The following is a 21,545-nucleotide window of genomic DNA, read 5'->3' as shown; positions in this document are numbered from 1 at the left end:
CAGCACATACTGTACTTGTCGGTATTGCTCAATGATCTAACGGGGGGTGTGTTTGATTATTCAACAGCGTGGACCGGAGGCAGCCCGCGTCTGAGCTGCTCATTCAAAATAAAAGCCGGCTTGCATTGTTGGAGAGTAAATAAGTACGTTTTAGTCAAGTGCTGTTTATTCGGGTAGAATTTTGAGGCAACTATATTGTACTTTACATAAGTTTTGTTTTTGTTTTTTTCATTTTCTGCTTCTCTATTACATAGCAGTAGTGGAATGTAACTAAATTCATTTACTGAAGTACAACTTGAAGGTACCTGTACTTTACTTCAATTTCAGAGCAATGTTATACTGATGTTAAATGGTATACTTTCTACTTCACTACAATTATCTGGCAGCTTTAATTACTTTATAAATTGAGTTTTTACATATAAAACAAATAAGAGCTTATAAAATATAATGCTACTGTTCCTAGTAATATATGCAAGTAGATCTGAATCAATTAGTAGATTAAATAATTGACAGAAAATTAATTAGCAAATATGTTAGTAATTGTTAAAAGAAATTATTTCACAAGGACAGTAATTAGTTGTAGGTCTATAAAAAATAAGCTCCACCTCACAGTAAAAACCTCATTCAACATAATCTAATGATGTTAGAATACCGTCAGTTTTTCTACACTGATTTCTTTTACTTTTAATATTTAATGCACATTTTCCCGACTACACATACATTTTCAATGCAGGACTTTTACTTATAACAGTTTTGTTGTTATTATTTTTTTTTACAGTGTGATATTAGTACATAGGATTTCAATACTGCCTTGAGAACTGTAATGGACATTACATTGTTGGTCATTATTACTGACGTATTGACATATTAAGCAGTATTTTGTAGCTGTAGGTATTGAAAATGGAGCTGATTCTAACTACTTTAAATAATCTTGAGCATGTTTTTCGATATCAAATCATAAATTAGAAGATAATCATGTATTTTGCGTATAAAATCGATATCTGCAAATAGATATAGCCTAGCTGTAAAACGTATACAGTGGAGTGAATATTTCCCTCTGCAGTAACACAACAGAAAATGAAAGTACTCATGTAGTACCTGAAAATTACACTGTAGTGAAATACTTGAGTAAATGTACAAGTGGTAATAGAGATTAATTACTTTTCAAATTAAAATTTTACATTTAAAATATATGATCAAGGTATAAGTATTATACATTGTTACAGATTTAACTATCCAGCAGTATATAAAGTACTTAATAATACCTCTGTATGTTTGCTTAGTGAAAGCAGTATTTTCAGACTGTGGTATATGTGTTAACAATGATACAATATCCATCAATTATAGTATCAAAAGTACCAGTGCTACATATATATATATATATATATATATGAAAGTATTCATTAAAGACTTCACTTCAGTCTTTATTGTCCTGCCTGAAATATGGCTTGCAGTACAGCAAAATTATAATCTACCGAAATACTGCCTGCAAGGCATGTATTACTGGAACTTGCATTCTGTTACTGTATGTTCTTTCCTCCTGCTTTCGCTTTCTCTTTCATCCCAAACATTTAAGGAAGATGGTTGCAAACCCAGAGCCTGGTTCTGCTTGAGGTTTCCCTGCTACTGTCACTAAGTGGTTTCTCATGGTGGGAACTGTTGGGTCTCTGTAAATAATGTTATAAATAGTACAGTGGAGACCTGCTCTATATTAAAAACGCCCTGAGATAACTTCTGTTATGAGTTGGTACTATATAAATAAAAACGACTTGACTTGATTATCGATAGTTGCAGCAGAGAACTTAACTATGACCAAGTCTAGTTGCTGCTACTGGAGTGACATGACAACACTCCCATGGACTCAAAACGCAATTTTATTACAGCAAATCCATCCGAATCTCAACAACTTTCAAATAGCAGGTTAAACATACAAAAAGCTCACTTAACATACTCGTTTTTTTATTAAATATGTAAAAAGCAGGTCAAGTTATTCACAAATAAAATGCAAACATGCAACACGTTTTTTGGGGAATGCATAATGAGTGGGACATGAAAAAAAACATTTACCATTCATTAATTATTGACAGTACATGTTTACATTCCTTTTCATTTACACAATAATATATGACTAAAGCATTATGGTGCACTGCCCAGTTCAATATTAGTAAATGCAATATTAAGAGAGGGTATACAATGTACTTACTGGAATATAGCATGGCAAATTACTCAGTGAACCGACTCATCTCCCTAAGACCTGTGGTTTAAAAAAGAAAAAACTCTTCTGAAATCTGAACAGACCACAAGTTCCAGCTGAGGTTTAAAACTTAAAATGCTGCTTCATAATAAGACTAGTCCACAATAATGTTGTTTCCTTCCCTATAATTATGGCATACCAAGTAAACTATATCACCAAACCACCTTGCATGGTGTGAATAACACATTGTTGAGCACACTGATTATCTTGTAATTTGTGAGGATGTCAAACAGTCATACGTTGGCATTATACTACATTTTATTCACAATTCCTTGAATGTATTGTCCTCCTTCATGAGGATGCAATGCAGAATCTTGCACTATTTCTAAGGCTTAATAATAACAATAATAATAAATATGGTGAGGGTCTATGGACAGATTGTCCAGTACAGAGTCAAATGTCAGTGCAACATATGGAAGGAGGTTAAATAAGAGCTACTACGAGCCCTTTCAGGGCTTTGCTTATTGCATTCTTGTGATTAATATTGTCGATATGTAAAATAAAAACAAAATAAAGTGGAAAAAAAAAGGACAGAAGCTGGGAAGTTAACACTTGCACCGACAGATAACAGCTACCTGTCTAAACTTCAGCATTTTATCACATCTACTGTAGGCTTTGAATCGACTTTTCCACCCACACAGTCCTCGGAAAACTTCTGTGATGGTCTGAGCTCGTCTGCCACAGCAGTTCACCAAAAAGTCACGAAAAACATCGAACAGTGAGCAGAGGGATACAAAAAATAAAAACTGTGATGGTGCTTCTATTCAGGAGGTTGCTTCATGTGCTCAGTCTCGGAGAGGACAAAAAAATAAAACCATGAGGAAAAATTAAAATCCTTTAACAGTTCTCACATATTAAAAAGAAGGAGGGTGTGACTGCGGTGAGGGGTGATGGCAGTCAGTATTCATCCTGCTCCTCCTGCTGATCATCTGCTGCCTCCTCATGGGCTTGCTGTTCCACTTCCTGTCCGTCACCCTCAGCCAGCTCCGCTCCCTCCTAGAAAAGAGGGCATAAACAAGCTCAGTGCTAGTGCCACCGAAGTATGCTGCAAGGCAAACACATGTGATCACACACAAAGAGTTTTTATCTGTTTTAACCACACAATAACTTCCACATGACTTTACCACCAGGAAAAAATGGCACCAGCACATTTTACTGGTGTCAGTGCTGCAAAAATGAACTAGGTCAGGGCAAAACAACAGCCTCAAACTGTCCTATTTTCTACTTCAGATCAATGTGGGGTCACACGCTGACCTGTTCGTCTGAGGCGTACAGGACCTCCATTAGCCGATCGACAAATGGGGCGTTTTCTTCACCCTGTTCCTGGCACAGCAGCTCCACCTCTCGCAGCTTGCTGAAGTAGTAGTCCCGCTCCTTCTCCACTCCTTCCAGTGCCAATTTTAATGTATTCACCTTCAAAAACAAAACCCACAAGATAATTTGTAGCATCAGAACACACAAAACAATATGTACTTTGGGTACAGACAACTGTTTAACTGATCAAGTAGCCTGAAGTGCACAAATCACATGTAACTAGGGAAGTAAGATGCTTAATTGATTATTTTATGGCCTAGAAGTCAATCTTTATCTAATCATTGGTTAGATAATCCTTTGATTTGTTTTGTCATTTGTCAACAAATTTTAGGACTGTTTTGCATTTACAATTTCAAGCAGTTTCAAGCTCTGTATTCAAAATCCAAGTACCTTGCAAACCTTGAAAACACTACACTGAAATTCAAATTCAAAAAATTTCCAGCACCCGTACGAACCCTGCAGGTGGAGTTCTGCACAGTGACTAGATTAGAGGTACTGTTTAGCGGATGAGATGTTGGATCTCAATTTCTCTGGAAAGCTGCATCACGTAGTTACTGACACCTACATCGTTACCATAGCAACCCATGCACACACACAAATCAAATCTGATCACTTGCAGGCAACAGTGCAGATAGTCTGTCTTCACGATGTAACAAATCTGGTTTGCCTGCAGTCTGAACAAAGCCTTAGTTTTGTCCTTGACCTGGATCTGATGTGTACCCAACCAAATTAATACAGCCAGAATGACTGGATGATTTGCAGAAACTTGTTGGATTGCACAACAACTACAATATACACCTACAGCTTTTATTTTCCTGAACCATACATGTGCAGCTCTATATTTTTAACAGCAGTGTCTGCACTTTACATTTTTCTTAAGCATATCTTTCTATATATTTTGACCTTTAAAAGCAGGCCTAAATTCATTGCAAATATGAAATGTACAATAAATAAAAATATTATTTGCCCCCTTCAAATGAATATTTTTTACATTTGGCAGCAATTACAGCCTTTATCTGTGTGGACTAGTCTACAATTGATTCTACATCTTTCTTTTCCACCAGTCTTTTTTTGCAAAACTGCTTTGACAAAGTTTCAGTCTTTCTTTCTGAATTGGAATGAGGTCTCTTTAGAATACAAACATTTTTCTGAAGCCATCAACATGACTTTATCATTGAGCAAAGTTAGTGCCAATGCACCATTTCTGACAGTCATGTGGTATATTTACATTCCATTTCTGACACTGTTTAAATTTCAGTCACAGTCACAGAAAACAGCAAACAGTTAAACAATTAGTTAATGGTTGTTGGTTGTTGACTTCCTCTGCACCAGCTGTGCTGATGATGATCTGGTGTGGTGCTTCAAAGATGCCAAGTATGGAGAGGCTCTGTGTGTAAGCTTTTAATGTGGATATACAGTATACTGAATTAGATCAAGATCAGACAACACATCATTAATCCTGTCAACAAACCCAAACTGTACCATTTTCTGTTGTATGTGGGTCAAGCCAGTTGTTATGGTGAAGAGGCAGTTTAAAAAGCAGAAGCAGAGCATTGGTATAAAAGATTAACAAACTGGCTGCAGAAAACTGAATGTATGCACACAACACTTATTTTGAAGGTGCCCGAAGGATTGAGCTATACTGGGATATGGTTTGCGATGTCCTGAAAGAGACTCTTGGATATGAAATACCCAGAAGTTGTACAGTGTTGCAACCCGGTAATCTGGCACAGGAAATCGAACAACAAGAAGATAAATACTTGTTTAAGGTTTTACTGGCTGCTAGAGAGAAAGAAATTACTAGTAAATAAAGAAAGAAAGACAATGTGACAAATGTGAACAAAAATGGGGAAAAATTACATTTATCCACCAGTGATTTCATTATTTGTATCATTTCTCTGGGAACTATAAAGCGATAAGATTGTGGCTGTAAGCATAAAATGTGGAACTCCAACAGTGTTGTAATTTTATTTGAGCTTAATGTTGCTTTTACATATTTTGTTCTGTGAATCAGAATGAGCAATTTGAAGGAAGTGTCAAAACAACAGGAAGTGGAGGTGTTCAAAAATGTTATCCCTAATTTAGTTTCCTCTATCACTGCCATCAAGAGCTGAAACCATCAGCTGATTAATTTATTTTTCAAGCAAAATTACACACAAAAAGAACAAAACCTGCTTCAAGATTCTCAAATGTGAGAATTTGCAACATTTGTTTGTCTTACATGATGTTGAACTGAATTCTTTCCTGTTTTAAGCAGTTTGTTGGATTAAGCAAGTGATCGCCACCTTGGGTTCAAAGATGCTATAATAGCCCCTTTTTACCATTTCAAGACATTTTAAAGATAAAACAATTAATTGAAAAAATAATTGGCTGATTAAACCGCAATTGAAATGCTGGAAGTAGGAATGTGAACAACGTGAAGAAAACCTGATTGTTGATTGTCGGTTTCAGAATGATAGTAAAATTTGACATCCAACTGTCAGAATAGGGCTCTTCATGAATAAACATACCTGCTCAGTAAGATGTGTGACCTGTGCTTCCAGTTCCTTCTCTCCTTTGGCAGGAGTCGATGGTACAGGGATCTTTTTGGCTGACGAGGGTCTAGATGTTGGTGTCGAGGACTTGGGAGTCGTTGAGCTCGACCTTGATGCTCCTACGGCAGACAAAAGATTTATTATTCAGGAATGGATGACTAATAACCTAATAGTGACTCAGTTACTCTCTCGTGGGAAATTACACAAGTTCTCTGTGTTCTGAGATTGAATGTTTACAAGATATTAATCACAAGAGTTGTTCATCTGAAACTTAATGTTCCCAGGTCTCAGCAGGTACCATGGGCCAGGTACATTTCACATAGATCTGATAGCAAAATAAAGGTTTGCAACTAATATAACTAACAGATGGAGTGTACCTGCAGTGGGAGAGCTGGCTGCATGGTGGGACTTCTTTGGCAGGTTGAAGATCTGCTCACCAGGGTCAGGTGGGGGAATAGCATCCTGACCCTGTCTGGCTGCCACTGGGTCGTACTCTTTACCATCATAATTGGCATCAAAGAATTTTTTAAACCACTGGATGAAATCAAGATTGTCCTGAAATCTGCCTTTGACCAGCTTCTCCACAGGAATAATCTGAATCAAAGAGGCAGAGGAAAAGAGAATCAGAATATAAATTAATGCAGTTTCCTCAAAGCACATACAGTGTGAAACGAAAATGTAACCACAGATTAGGGTTGGGCGATTGGAAGAATATATTGGCTTTCAGTGATTGGCTTAGTCCATAGTGATTTTTGTAATTTTATTTTGCTAATTTAATAATATATCATTCAGTTGCACAGAACACACTCACTGAGCTGAGGAATGAGAGGAGGAAAACAGTTTTAAGACAGAGCTGATGATTACTGGAACAGTGGACAGACTAGCCAAGATGGTTCTGGATGGAGTTTTAACACTATTTTTATTTCTGTTGAGTTTGAGTGAAGTGTGTTTTATGATGACTTCATTAAAAGAAAGAAACTTAGATTCAGAAGGTGTTTAGTTGTATTTTTTTGTTTCATAAGATACATAGGTATTAGAGTATTTCCTTTCTTGACATTTTATGTGTTTATTCTGTTTAGTTATTGGACGTAGGTGGTGTCTGCAATGTGAACGCTCACCACTAGATGCAACTAAATCCTACACACTGGTCCTTTAAGCCAGGGGGTACCAGTCGGACTGTATTCACCTGTAGTTGCTGATGATCAGTCATCCTTAACAAAACCAAAAACCAAAGTATTCTCACTTAGAATACAGACACGATGCACCTTTATGTCTGTTACATTTCACCATCTGCAAGGAATGTACAGCCCGGTCTTATAAAATTGTAACATGTGATCATAATGTCAAGAACTGCGTTATAAAGATATGGTTTTTGACTTTTCTGCATTTATTAATAATCTTTAAAGAGATTTCATCTTTCACAATCCATCAAAGGTGATGGGGTCTGGTTAGAAAATTTAAACACTTGACCCAACCCTATTGCAGATACCCTGAACAAGACTAAAGTACAGTTAAGCAAACTCACCTTGTCCACATTCATCCTTTTGAAGGATGCCTGCAACAGTTTGAAATTGTGAATGTACTCGTGCTCCAGCTTAGCTTGAAACTTGACCTTTTTAAGACTGATGCAGCCAGGGAAGAGCAGATCCATGAACTGGCAATAGGCAGCTCCTAAAGACATAATGAAATGTTAGCTGAGTAAAATTAGGACACTACAATAAAAATACAGGCTAGGGTTTATCAAGTTTGCCTTCGCCTGACAAAACTCTACTGGAACAAAAGGAAAAAATCCTGGGAGTTGTTTCTATGTCCAGATCATTGCCCGTGTTTCCTTAAAAAGAAAACTATTAATGCACATTCTTGGTAACATTGCTAATATTAACTTAGACCTTTATCCAATAGAACAAGAGGGCACAGTCTCAACCTGGCAGTGGGTCAGCTGTCAGATAAAACTCACGTAAACCCAACTAAAGAGCTCAGAAGATATAACCTACATGAAACAAGTAGCCGACACCTTAAGAAAGGGGAGTGTTGGGGGGGGGGGGGGCCTGGGTGTGTGTTTCTGTAGGCAGAGAGTGACTGAAATTGGATTACTTGGTCGCGGCAGGAGAACCCGGGTGGCTACAGATTTATTTATAGACAACTCTGCCAGGGAGAGGTGAGCATGTTTCTACAGGTTGGTTTAACTGCCAGCTTACACAGAAATTATCTGAACCCTGCGCTTTGCAGGTGAAGATATAATCTTTAAAACATGCTTCCCATCTCAAACAGCTTCTTTGGCACAGACGGAAGAGGAGAAGGTGAAAAAATAGAGAGGAAGTTTTTCATTCTGTACTCACCTGAGGAGAGCTGCTCCACTTTTGTATAGTTTAGGCAGAGAATATCGTTAACCCAGGCAGTGATGTCATGCCTGCTCATAGTCTCCTGGGTTATTGAGGTAGAATATACGTTGACCGCCATCCCCCAACTGCAACAATAAAACAACAACACTTAAAAACAAGAGCAATGTATCTAGAATAAAAGGTGCTGTCTCCTCAAGCCTCAGATTATTTTTTTTACATACTTTTCAAATACATTCATTTCAAAAGGTGGTCAACAAATAAAGCAGCTATTTGCTGCATAAATTAAATCATAGGCCAATGCATAGAGGAGTTAAAAAGATAAGTAGAACACATACTGTGTCCTCTCAAGACCAATTAATAACGATCGGAAGAGTTCGACCAGACCAATTGTGCTGTGCCGTTTATTTAAGACGACCAACAAATTAGATCAGATTACATTCAGAAATTACACATTAGGTTTCTCTGGAAGTCCCACCACAACAATGCATCAAGATTAGGGTGGTACGAATAGTTTGAAGCTTTGGTCATAATGTTGACATTTCAATTCCATATCAATGTCTATCCATTCTGTTTAAACCCTGGATTTCTGCACAGTTACAGATAATGATTAGGCTAATCTAATATTAGTATTAGACTATATGTAGACATAAATGCCAGTGGTAGCTGCCTCGAATTGTTTCCAACTTGTGTGATCCAAACATCTCCAATAAGTCATGAGTGTCCAAGCGTCAAAATATATTGAAAAAAAAAAAAAAAAAGATAAATATAATCATCATTTCCAAAATTCACAACATGCTTAGCTCATGACATATTCTATTTCAGTCTATATATATTAGTGTGTGGCCTTTCAAAGACAATATGTTCAAAACTGTTTGCTCTCACACTTGCCTCGCACAAAGGCAGAGGCACGTACCTGTTAACATTACCAGGACGGTCTATCAGCAATCTAACAGCACCATAAATTACATTTATGTTGACAAAACCTACAAGTACATGTTCATTAAAGAAAGTTAATTTAATAAAAAGGTAACTCTTTAATCAGATGAATCACTTCATTCAAATTGAGGATTCTGTCCAGGGATATTGTTGTAATTGTCACAAATATGACTAAAGACATTCAAAGCTTAGTTCGAAACAACAATAGGCTTCAAATGTAATAATAAAAATAATAATAAAAAAAACAAGATGACTTTCTGTGCAGCCCTAATCACTCAGATCATGATGTGATCTTTAGCATTTATCCACATGGCCAGACTGACCCAGAAAAAGAAGCACAAAAATGCACGAATTGCCTCTAACAACAACCGACCCCTCACTGCTGTATGTCACCAGCACTACTGTCCACTCTATACTCACAGTGAATGTACTCCATCTTCTTCAAGTCGTCAAGGCTCCAATAACAACAATTTCATTTTGAAAAAGGTAAGGGTAGACTTACAGACTGAATTAGGCATGTACCAGCAAGAACATTTTATAGTGGCCATAACTATCTCAGTATACAACATCATCTCGGTAATTACTCTATGAATTTAAAATCTGTAGGGATGCAACATCTTATATACGTTATGGATTGGTCTGCCGATTATTTTCTGACTTTCTGACATCTTCAAATGCCTTGTTTTCTCTGACCAACAGTCAAAAACCCAAAGATATTCGCTTAGTAAAGCAAATATTCACATTCGAAAACCTGAATCAGAGAATTCAGGCATTCGTTCATTAAAAAGATTAATCAAAGTTACTAATAGCAGATAAAAATTTTTTTCTGTCGATCAACTAATAACTAATGCTTACAGCTGTAGGCCATATGGTATTAAAGCATGCTTTAAAGATACAATAATGACCTCAACAATTATCGCTACAGTACATGGTGGTGACAAATGTGTCAGTAGGTTTGTGTTGCTAACTTCAAATGCAGGTCTTTTAAAACATTCTCAGTACATTTAGTCTTCAAAACAGATTTAACTAAAGTATCTCTACACTTTGGATCACAAGTGCCTTAACTTAGGGAGTACAGAATATACAGAGTATGGTGGTAACACACCTATAATACACTACTGTTATATTAATATTGTGGTCTCAGCAGGCCTTGTGGGCCCTCTTTGAATTCGTGCCCAGGATGCTTTAATTTGATTTTACCTGCATGGTAAACAGAAGCTGCAGCAAAGCTGGATGAGAAAGATGTTGCAGTTTTACCTGCTTGGGCCCCAGGGCACCTGCCCCACTTGTGCTAAGGATATTGAGGCCTACAGTACCAAAAGCATGTCAAGTGCCAAAACAATGCATCAGAGAGCTAAAACTTTGATTCTATAGCAACAGATTAAACATTTACACAGCATGACCACAACACAATGAGCTATGCATACAATTCCATTTCTTAATGCTTAGTAACAGAAGCATTGAAAAGGGCCACATCGTGGCATTGGCCACCTTTCCCCATACACTGGGTTTCACTTTACAGCCAGGCCAATTATATTTAATTGTATTTAAGCCTACCCAAGTCAACACATTTTCAACAAATATTATTAAATAAATTCAATTGATCATGCTGAGAAAATGTAACTATTTATCAGGTCTACAAACACAACACCTTGTTTTCACTTTGCCCGTCAACATGTATGCATCTTCCTTTTAAAGTGCAATGCTAAAAAAGGGGGAAGTTTGTGAAAGTAGTTCAGAACAGTAACTGATAATTACACTGTAGGGTGTCAATATTAGTAGGGTTGCATGATAGAGATTTTTTCAGCCAATACCAATTATCGACAATTACCTGCCTGTACCGATAAGGTAACCGCTAACCTATATAACCTGTACTTTGTGCACACCTGACGGTAACAAAGGCTCAGATGTAGTGATCAACGATGGATGACTTAATATTCCATACCTCTTAAAAGATCAAATCTAACTCATGTGTCTAGTTATGAATCTTCCATGTTATAGTACATCAAAAAACTTCACAAACATACTTTGGCTTTTATGAAAAAAAATTGCCTAAAAATTCTAATTAAATATTTTGACATAATCTTGTTAAATCACATATGATTATTTATTGCACATCCTTGTTAAATATTTGATTCATGCATACCGTTGCTATGCACACAGTTCTAACCATAGATTTGGAGGAGCAATAAAATCATTTTTAAATCAGAGAAATCATTTTGAATCAATATTTTGTGTCAGTTTATTATTTTTTTGGTAAGGAGCCATGTAATGAGCACGATACTATATTGTGAGCACATCATTATTTCAGAATAAACTGATGGAGGACTCCAAGATGTACATGACATGTGTTATCAGCTATAATTTCATTATCAGTTTAATAAATATAATACAATTTTCCAATTATCAGACAATCATTCATCGTCCCAATATTTATTGTGCCTCCATATGTATTAGCACATATAATATAGTAGTACCAGATAATTTTGATGACATATGTTGATCAAGTCCTCTTCAATTTTTCTTCAGACTTTTTCTGTAGACTGTATCATAACCATTTCAGCTTATTCACTGATAAGAGACCAGTCGGACAGCTGCATTAAAAAAAGACTCCCTATTGGCTTTTGACTGCGACTCATGCTATTCATTCATGCTAAATCATCATCATCACTATCGACTAACCGAAGACACCAGGGTAGGATAATAATAACCCTTCAGCATTAAAGTTGGGCTATCACAGCAGTGCAGGCTGACTGATTCTCTGGGAATGAAGGCAGGAAGGAAACTGGGCCAGCCGATCTCATGTCAACAAAGCGGATGTATGAGCTACTGCAGCTAGCATGCTTTGTTAGCCAGCCGGGCACGGATAGCCAGGCAGCCGCTACCAGGGCTGGGCTGCTGCCTCAATTCAAACTCAGTGGAAGCAGACTTGTGTAGCAGCTATTGACAGGTTTCACACATGAAAACAACACCCTAAACACACATATATGTTGATATTAGGGATTACTGGGTAGCTGCGAAGTGTCATGTCACGATGGGAATATTCTAGCAGCAGCAGCAGGGGCGGTTGTCTGCCTGTCATTTGACAAGCTGGACCTTTTCGATCCACTCCTCCTAAATTTCTGTTGCCGCTGCACGCCAAAACATTTGACAACATTTATTCTGGTGCCAGCCATGATTTGGGAGTGAAATATACCAGCAGAAGAAGCGTTTAAGCTAACTTGGGAGCGATTTACGCCACACATACAGAGAGCTAACATGACAGGAGAGACAACAGGGAGAAAAGAGAGTGGATGGCTGCAAAGCAAAACCCAACACACGACGAAGAGGAGGAGGAGGAGGAGGCCAGAATGCAGGTTTCTGTCTGCAGTCTTTTCATAATTTTTTTCCTCTTACATGGAAGCAAATGCGACGTTACACACATTTACCTGTAGGCGCGCTCTCCCCGCACTGTATTTTTCCTGTACGGAATGATGTTGGATCCGTTGTCCTGGACGATGTCGTTGTTATTCTCTCCATTTGGGGAAAGGGCTTGGGTGGGACCGGGCATTTGGGTCTCTAAAATGTTGAACAGATACTCTGTTCTCTCTCTGGCCGGGAAAAAAGACAAGAGGAACGATGCAAAACGCTAAGAAAGTGCCGCACCTCCGGGGCTCCTTCCCTCTGTCTGCTTATTCTTCACAAATCTCTGCCCTAATGACGTTGCTGCACCCTTGACCACGTGACTGATGGGGCTGGCTGCCTGTTCCTTATGGTGGGCTATTTCAGTCAGCACACCAAATTACATTGATCACTTTCATGTGCTAAAAGGCATCATCATTACTGGTCAAATCAATGCTTGATGCTTCTCACTTTTGAGATGCAGATCAACTGAGTGACAGCGAGGCCACTCATCAAGTGCTCAGAGATAATCAACCCAATCAACTGGAAAGTATGGATTTGATTAAAAGGAAAATGCAGCACACCCAGTTTCACCTTCAAATCTTTCCATGATCGTTTCTTGGCACTGTAACACCCAACAGAGGTGGGTGAAAAGAACAAAGAAAAAAAGCAGGCAGATCCTAACAAACAGATACAAGTGATGATGATGGCAACAAATGGCATGAGTGAGTGTACTAAAATATTTGATTACTAACCATATGAGTCAATTAAAATATTGCAATAAAAGCACATCAATTCATCTGCTTCAAATGTACAGTCACTTAAATGCCACTAGAGCCACAACAATCAATTGCTTAATTGATTAGTCAACTGACAGTGACTTCATAACAATTCTGATCATTCTTAATTGTGTTGTCATTTTTAAGCACATTTTCACTTTGAGCCTATCAAATGTGATTATCTTATGGTTTTCTGGATTTTTAATGATAGATTATACAGCCCAACTGATGCTGGATTTTTGGGGCCAATATTAGGGGGGGATTCTATAGGAATGTGGAATTTTGCCAGGCTGCACAAGCAAGAGAAACTGTAACCCTCAAAGTTGCTTATTAACCTAATCTTTGCCTTGACCCAAAGATTAAACCTACAGGAGAGCTAACACCTAACTGTAACTTCAAACAGAGATTATTATTTTTTAAAACATCTTAAAATGATACACTTAAGAGTTTTACCCTTGTGCTGCCAGCACAGCTGCAACTGCAACTAGGCTTCCTTGCAGATGACTTTTACCCGACTGTAGGATTCTCAAACTGATCATCATAATGTTATACTGGGAAATATAAAAAATATGTGCTAAAATAAATTGTCAAGATGGACTAAATTATGTCCAACAACAATGTGATGTGACAACAGGTGATGTGTCAAAATTTGTTTCCCCTTTTTTTTCCTGTATCTTACTCTACTTCTAATCATAACCTACCCTTCAACCGCAGAGGGCACCACAACAGGAAACAGTGTCTGATCGGGGAATACACTTAGACACAAATCAGATCCTCTTTCGTTTCCTCTGAGTTGAATGAATTTGTTAATAAATTCATCATGAAAGCTAAGGGAAATGTGGATGGTGTCATTATTCTGTAGCCATTAGCCGGTGCAATTAACATTTATTTCATAATAAATAAAAGCAAAAAAGTTGTCTATTTACACATTAATGAAAAAATATCATGAAATAGTGAAAAATGCCCATCACCATTTTCCAAAGTGAAAAGGGCTTGTTTAGAGGTCCTGTTTAGAATACTTAAAAAACAAGCTACAACAAATTTATTATTCAACTAACCAATTAGTGCCAAATGTGTATGAATTTACAAATATCCAGTAGGGGTTGGTTGATACAAGGATCTAAATTCAGTACATATGGTGTTGTGTCTACAATCTGAACAATGCAGACCTGTGGTTGCTAAGCCATCTCCTGTTTGTGTGACCACGTCTGTTGTTTTTAGACTGTAAAACCCTGTTTTTGTTGTTGTTTTGTTGTTGTGTATTCTGCTGAGCAACCGCTCTGAATGAGTCAGATAAAACTACTGTTTTATGTTTTAGTCATGTACTATATTTAAAGGTGACTTCTCACTAAAACTTATTTTTGCTGTATTGAAACGAAAATTTGTCAAACAGGGAGAATGACAATATATCCAAATGTCCCGTGAATCATTTATATCACTAAAGAAGCCTACAAAATTACCACCAGGCACCAGCCAAATGCTGGAAAAATATGATGATAAATTTGAAAATATGCAAGTGGCTGGTAGATTTGCTTCACTAATCAGCCAGAAAAACCAAACAATCATGATCTATTGAGTTGCCATTTTGCCAGTGGACAAAAAAGTTAATCTTGCACCCCGCAGCCCTAATATCAAAATATCTGTACGATGCTTATTCAGTCCAACCTTTATGAACATGGTTAGTAATCAATGATGAGAAGCTACTGTAGGTGAACCAGCAGGTTACAGTATTTTATAAGCATGATGGAAAAATGGCATAGCTCTATAACAGCACTACAACACACCATGAGCCAATACAACACAGCTATGATGTTTTATGCAGGAATTTTATGCAAGTAGTATGCTCAGCCATTCATACGGCCTCTAACTCTACTAATGTAGTTTTGCTTTACCGTCAGGACCCTGATGTCCTGACAGTGAAGGCCTCAGGGCAGAGGCCAAGCATTTCTATGAGTCTGTGAAGTTGTTCTACTGCCTTGATTTTTTCCTGCTGTTATTATTATTATTATTATTATTATTATTATTATTATTATTATTATTATTATCATTTTTATTGCCAGAAATATACTCTTTATGTAAAGGGTCACATTATTTCTTATGTTACTCCTTTAAGTTTTTTATGTGAATTTAAACACAGACCACAGACAGTCAAAGAGCTTTTGAGATCAATACAACAATCCATTTCGCACCACCATCAGTCCAAAGGTCAGCTCACATTTTAAGATAATGCTTGAACTTTTTTCGTGTTGTTGACAGTTTACTGGGTCATGATTAGTCTAACAAGTAGTCTTGTTAACGTCAGCTGGATCACAAGGCAAAAGGTTTTGTTAGAGTGCTTTCACACCTTCTTCATTTGGACTTTTGATCCAAGTTTGATCTAGTTTGATCCAAACCAAAATTGCAGGTGTGAAATCTCCTCCAGACACGGTCTACACAGTCCAACCAAAAGAGGTAGACACAGTCTGGATCAGATTAAAACATGGTTTGTTTGTTTGTCTCTAGTGCAAAAACTCTTACAATTACAAGATTTTTTGTCAGTCTATTGTCAGAACTGGAAAAAGGAAAAACAATGCAACAAAACAAAATGAATTGAGGTAGCACATATGTAGAGGAGGAGACCAAATGTTTAACTGACATTTATACAGAGTCAGTTGGAAAAAAAAACTCACAAAATTTCTGACACTTTTCAATTATTTTCCAAGAGAATGAAAGAGAGTGAAATTGAACTGAACTGACATAACACCACTGTCAGACGCACACCTGTCTACAAATCAATCAGTTGCAAGTAGCACATAGTTATCACATCAGGATGTCGGATATGTGTGTCATGTATAGTTGTATATATAGTTTTCTTTAATGTAATCATAATTCATTGCAATGTGAATTGAAGCCCTACCACAGCTAGGGAGAGGAAGCATCTTTAAGAAACCTTTAAAATACTTATCAACAGAAATTCAATCCTCCAGTGTAAATCTTTCACAGAAGCTGCAACACCAGCAGTTACTTTTCCTGTCAAAATGGCAAGTAATATATTGAGCTATCCATCAATACTGTTACAATTGGATAAGGGATGCCACACAACTGTTAGTCACCATCTGTGTGCTCATTCAAATCAGTTCCTCTAGTGCCACCATCAGGCCAAAGTTGAGGTTAGTTTTTCCTCACATGGAACATTTACACAGTACCTATAGACAGACTCCTTTAAACTCATGTCTGATTAATCTGACAAAAATAAAAATAATTCCAAAAAGTTAAGTCTGCTTAATTTTACCAAAAAATAGTGATCTCAATTTTGAGTTTTGTCTTGTTGTACCACTTCATCCAATTTTCACTACATTTAGTCTAATTCAACAGGATTTTCATACTCTGTATATATCGCCACAGCTAGATGAGACTGCCTCATGTTAAACAATACAGGATTTCCAGTACTTTACTTTGAAGACATAACAACATGTTCCAAATTCCAAAAGTGTTTTGCCGTGAAATTGTGGCCATAATTTACATCACCCCTTTCATGCCTTCAGCTTAAACTAATCACACTGTTGCCTTTAAAAGTCACATGTCAGCAAAGCGGATGTATGTGCCTTAGATTCCACATTTTACTGCAATAATCCAGCCTCTTACTGAAATGTGCATTAGCCTAAAGCTACTCTTTTAAGTGTTAGAGTGAAAAAAAAAATATTAGAAATAAATCAAGGCAGTGACATGAATGCAGGATATTCATTTCTTGTGTGGTTACTCTGAAAAGAGAAATACTTAAGATCTCCTGCCTCTGCTGCATCACAAATACTCTCTAGTCTTTACACAAATTCCTGCAGACCCAAGCACAAGATATAACCAAGTGCTAATCTCATTAAATGACCCATCTGCAGACACTGGAAATGTCTCCACTAAGAACAAAAAGCATGCAAAGTTGCATTTCTAATAAAGTAATGCTAAAGGCCCTGTCAGACTGTAAAGTGACAACAGCAGCGTATTGGTCTCATCACAATTACACAACAGTGAGCACAGAGGTCTGCTTTGTATATGGTGGCAAGCAGCCAGAGTGTGACATGGTCAAAGTTCAAGGGAAGCAGGAAAACTGGAAACAACAATATGTGCTTGTTCACATGGGCGGCAACTGCGCCCGCCATTCTGTGCCACTTGGGTGGCAAAGCTATCGCCAGGCTGTCACTGCAATGAACTTGCCACATCCCAGTCTGACAGGCCTTCAAGTCTCACCATAGAGGTGAAGCATGCATGTCCTGTAAATGAGAGACGGGTGACCTTTGGGCCCGTTCTTCCTTACAGTTTCACCTGTTGAAGGGTGGTCCTCCTTGGTGCCCTTAACAAATGTCCAAAAAAAAAAAAAATCAAAGACATATCTGCAGTTATCTTGGAAAAGTTTGCAAAGTTTCAGCATCTCCTGAAGTGGCTGTCTGTCAATACACAGTATTATCAGGCTTATCGAACCAAAAACAGCACAGTGTTGTAGTTTGATGTCATCAAGATTCATATTAAGGCATATTAGATGCCACAATGCAACTGCTCATAATACTGAGGGAGGATTTTACAACTGTGAAAAGTAATCAACCAGAACACATAATTAGTTGCTCTGTGCAGTGACTTTCCACATGGTGTTGCACTGTGTTGCAGCAAAAGTTGAGTCAGTTTCAACTTTTTTGCAGGACAACCCCCACATCTGAGACGAATGGGGGTGCTGCTTTTTTTTCTTTTTTTTTTAACACCATGCTAATGAGGTAGGAAAAAAAATATCAGCCAAACTGTTGTGTCAAGTTGAGTTCAGTAATTTCTGGAAACAGTGACCTCAGTTCACTCAACAAAAATATATAAGCAACATTTGTTTTTGCTGCCATTATTTATGACTTGAAGTACAAGAGCTAAGAATTTTCTCTGTGCACAATTAAGATTTATTTCTCTCATTTTTTTTCATAAATTTGTTCAATCCATGTTAGTGAGCACCTCTTCTTTGCCAAGATTTTCCATGTGTGCCTTGGGCTGGTCAAAATAAAGGGCAACAATAGACCTTTTTTTTTACCGCAGCCATTTAAACATGAAATATTAGAGTGAACCACAGGTATTAGCAATGATACTAATTAAGGTTCTGTTCCATTCAGATCAAACAGAGTCAGTCAGTGCTGCTGTTTGTGAAAGTTTTCTGCTACATGAAATAGAACAGGACCCTAATTAATGTCACTGATAACATCTGTTTTTATCCTAATATTTCAATCAATATGGCTGCTGTGAGAAAAGTCTACTGGAACATACTGTTGTGCATGTCAACCTAGTACATCCCCAACATACTCAGTGAGTGACATGACTGGTGAGTATGCAGGCCACGCAATAACTGGGATGTTTTCAGCTTCCAGGAACTGTGTACAGATCCTTATAACATGGGGCTGTGCATTGTCATGCTGCAACACGAGGCGATAGCAGCAGATAAATGGCACAACAATGGGCCTCGGGATCTTGCCACAAATTTCTGTGCATTCAAATTGCCATCAATAAAATGCAGCTGTGTTCGTTGTTCATTGCTTATGCCTGCACATACCATAACCCCACCCACACCAATGGGCAGTAAATACGGGTGGTTGGTCTCAGATGATCTTACAGGTGAAAAAACTGGATGCAGAGATCCCTGGCTGGAATGGTTACACATGGGCAGTTGGATGTACAGCCAGATTTTTGGAAATGATAGCTTATTGTACAGAAATAAACATTCAGTTCAAGGGCAACAGCTCTGGCGGACATTTCTGTACTCAGCATGCCAACTGCATGCTCAGTCAAAATTTGTGGCATTGTGTTGTGTGGTAAAACTGCACATTAGAGCAGCCTTTAATTGTGAAGAGTTAAAGTATCTCTATATACCACATCTGTCAGGTAGATGGATTATTTTGGCAAAGGAGAAGTGCTGAGTGCTGAGCGGTAGCTGTAACCTAGCTGCTTTGTTTAGCTTATATGTTCATGTTGCTTGCTTTCACTTTTGTGAGAGTGGGTAACATGTTGGCAATGCACAGCCTAAGGATGGTGCTTTACTTTCTCTGTTAATACTTGATGTTACTTCAATGAATCACAGGCTCAATTCCATTAGAGGAAAGGCAGCGCTGAGCTTGCTGTCTCCATTCATATCTCACCAAGCTTTCTCTTGCACCGGGTAATCAAGTGGGTGGGTGAGGGGTGGCAGCTCCACCCAACAGTTCCAGCCCTCCACATTCAAAAAATAGCAAGGAGGTCGCCATTACACTGAATGTTATGATGAACAGAAAATTTAAATGTTTGCTAAAGTGTTTGCTAGATATTTAAAGATTATTATTCAGGCTGCAAAATACTCTTGAAAAAGATGACGGTTTTTCACTTTGAAGGCAAACCTGACCAGAATGAGGACATGGAGGACCAAAGATGTGCAAGACCACATCTTACATGAGTATCTTTTCAGCCATAACTTTAGATACAACACGTGTGGACAGAAAAGTTTTCACTTGCTATTTAACATGCAAATTTTGCACCAAAGACTAGAGACCAAATAGGTCCATGATCACCCCCCTCTTCTTATCGTCTGTCCCCGGTACACCGCACTGCTCAGTAACAAATCTAGTGGTCGTTGCTGATGGAAGGAAATAAGAGACAGTTTTGCTCATTTTTATGAGATTTTTAAAGAACGCTAGCTAACGCTACAGCAAATCACGTCAATGAAGCTAACTCAGCTACGTATTAGAAATGACAGTTAAGTGATTAGCAAGCAAGCTGTTATACAGTCAAACAACAATGTCAAAGCGAAGAAAGAGTGTTTTATAAAGCCAGAAGTTACTTACAGTGACGATAGTGGATGTTGTTCAGCTAACCGCCAAGTTACAGTAAGCTAATTTTGTTACTGCCAACACTTTGTCAGAATAGTGACAGCAGGCATATGGTCTGACCCGGGGTAACATCACCGTACCAAACGCCGAAACACACGTCAGTACGCTCCCGTTCATGCATTTGCACGCCATATTGTACGTTTCAAATCAAATTACAGACCGTAATTGTTCAGCAAAGCAAATGTGACTCACCAGTGCACTCCGATCCGCAGGTTACAAGGTGTTAAAATTTGCTGTTTTCCGGCTGAGTCACCCCACCCTCCTCAAACGCCCATTCTCACCAGGAGCTCAGAGAGAGCAGCTGATTGGACGATGCATCATCGATGTTGCAGCTGATTGGTCCGCTGGTGACAGCTGTTGTGATTTCGACCAATCACGTGTTGGTGCGTTGATAATTCAGAACAGCAAACAGATTTCCGTCTTGTCGTTCTGTCACATCACTTGTCATATTCAGACATGCCAATAGTCTTCGCTAAACGGTAATCATTGCCCATATCTTTAAAGATTTTATAATATATTATTATATTCAATTTATAATTATGGGTGAAATGTGGTATCTGATTTCATTTAATACGCAAGAAAAGAAGACAAATATTTGTTTACAAACGATCTGATAATGATATTAGCACATTTTTCATTCAAAATGCTACATTAAGCACTAAAAATCTTATGTTGTTGTTTTACTGTAAGATGTTGCGCAAAATATTTAATTGGAGCAACTAAAAGGCTATCAATACATTTAACATCTGTATATAAATATTTCTGTCTAATGTAACATATCCTTTGTTATTATTCTATCTATATACCGTCACCTATATACTGCCATGTTATTAATAAATGGATAAAAAAAAATCCTGAAATAATAACCAATAACATTGATCTCAATCAATCACCATTTTAAATGATTTCCCCCATATAAATTAGCGAAGTATCACAATATAGAGCAAAAAAATAAATAAAGGAATAAATAAAGGAATACATAGACAAATCTAAAAATAAATAAATAAAAGCTCTGAAAACCTGCCATTATGCCTGTTAGTACAAGATATTCAAAAATACTGTTGTGTTGTTGTGAGATGCAATATTGCAGTACTACTGTGATTAAATGTGAAAAAAAAATTGTGAATTAATCAATTAGTTGATCATCA

At 37.6% G+C, this 21,545-nt stretch overlaps 1 protein-coding gene across 3 annotated transcripts; it reads right to left on the bottom strand.

Annotated features, from left to right (window-relative positions):
* Window positions 1-1,856: 1,856 nt before the first annotated feature.
* mapre2 (microtubule-associated protein, RP/EB family, member 2) lies at window positions 1,857-20,715 on the bottom strand. Of its 3 annotated transcripts, none has more exons than XM_084732059.1 (7): window positions 20,590-20,715; window positions 8,442-8,569; window positions 7,628-7,773; window positions 6,480-6,696; window positions 6,079-6,221; window positions 3,509-3,667; window positions 1,857-3,250 (listed from the first exon to the last, which is right to left on the bottom strand). In XM_084732059.1, exons 2-7 carry the CDS (start codon window positions 8,560-8,562, stop codon window positions 3,152-3,154), a joined length of 885 nt encoding a protein of 294 aa, XP_084588185.1. In that variant the 5' UTR covers window positions 8,563-8,569; window positions 20,590-20,715; the 3' UTR covers window positions 1,857-3,151. The 3 variants fall into 3 exon arrangements, with proteins under 3 accessions (XP_084588185.1, XP_084588187.1, XP_084588184.1); XM_084732061.1 differs by lacking the exon at window positions 20,590-20,715 and adding an exon at window positions 20,353-20,376; XM_084732058.1 differs by lacking the exon at window positions 20,590-20,715 and adding an exon at window positions 12,809-13,093.
* Between the last annotated feature and the right edge of the window lie 830 nt (window positions 20,716-21,545).

Source organism: Lutjanus erythropterus, chromosome 12 (genome assembly GCF_056507025.1).
Source record: "Lutjanus erythropterus isolate fLutEry1 chromosome 12, fLutEry1.hap2, whole genome shotgun sequence".
In the NCBI taxonomy this organism is placed as follows: Eukaryota; Metazoa; Chordata; class Actinopteri; order Lutjaniformes; family Lutjanidae; genus Lutjanus; species Lutjanus erythropterus.
Note: the sequence above shows the minus strand (reverse complement) of the source record. Positions and strands in the feature narration are given on the sequence as shown.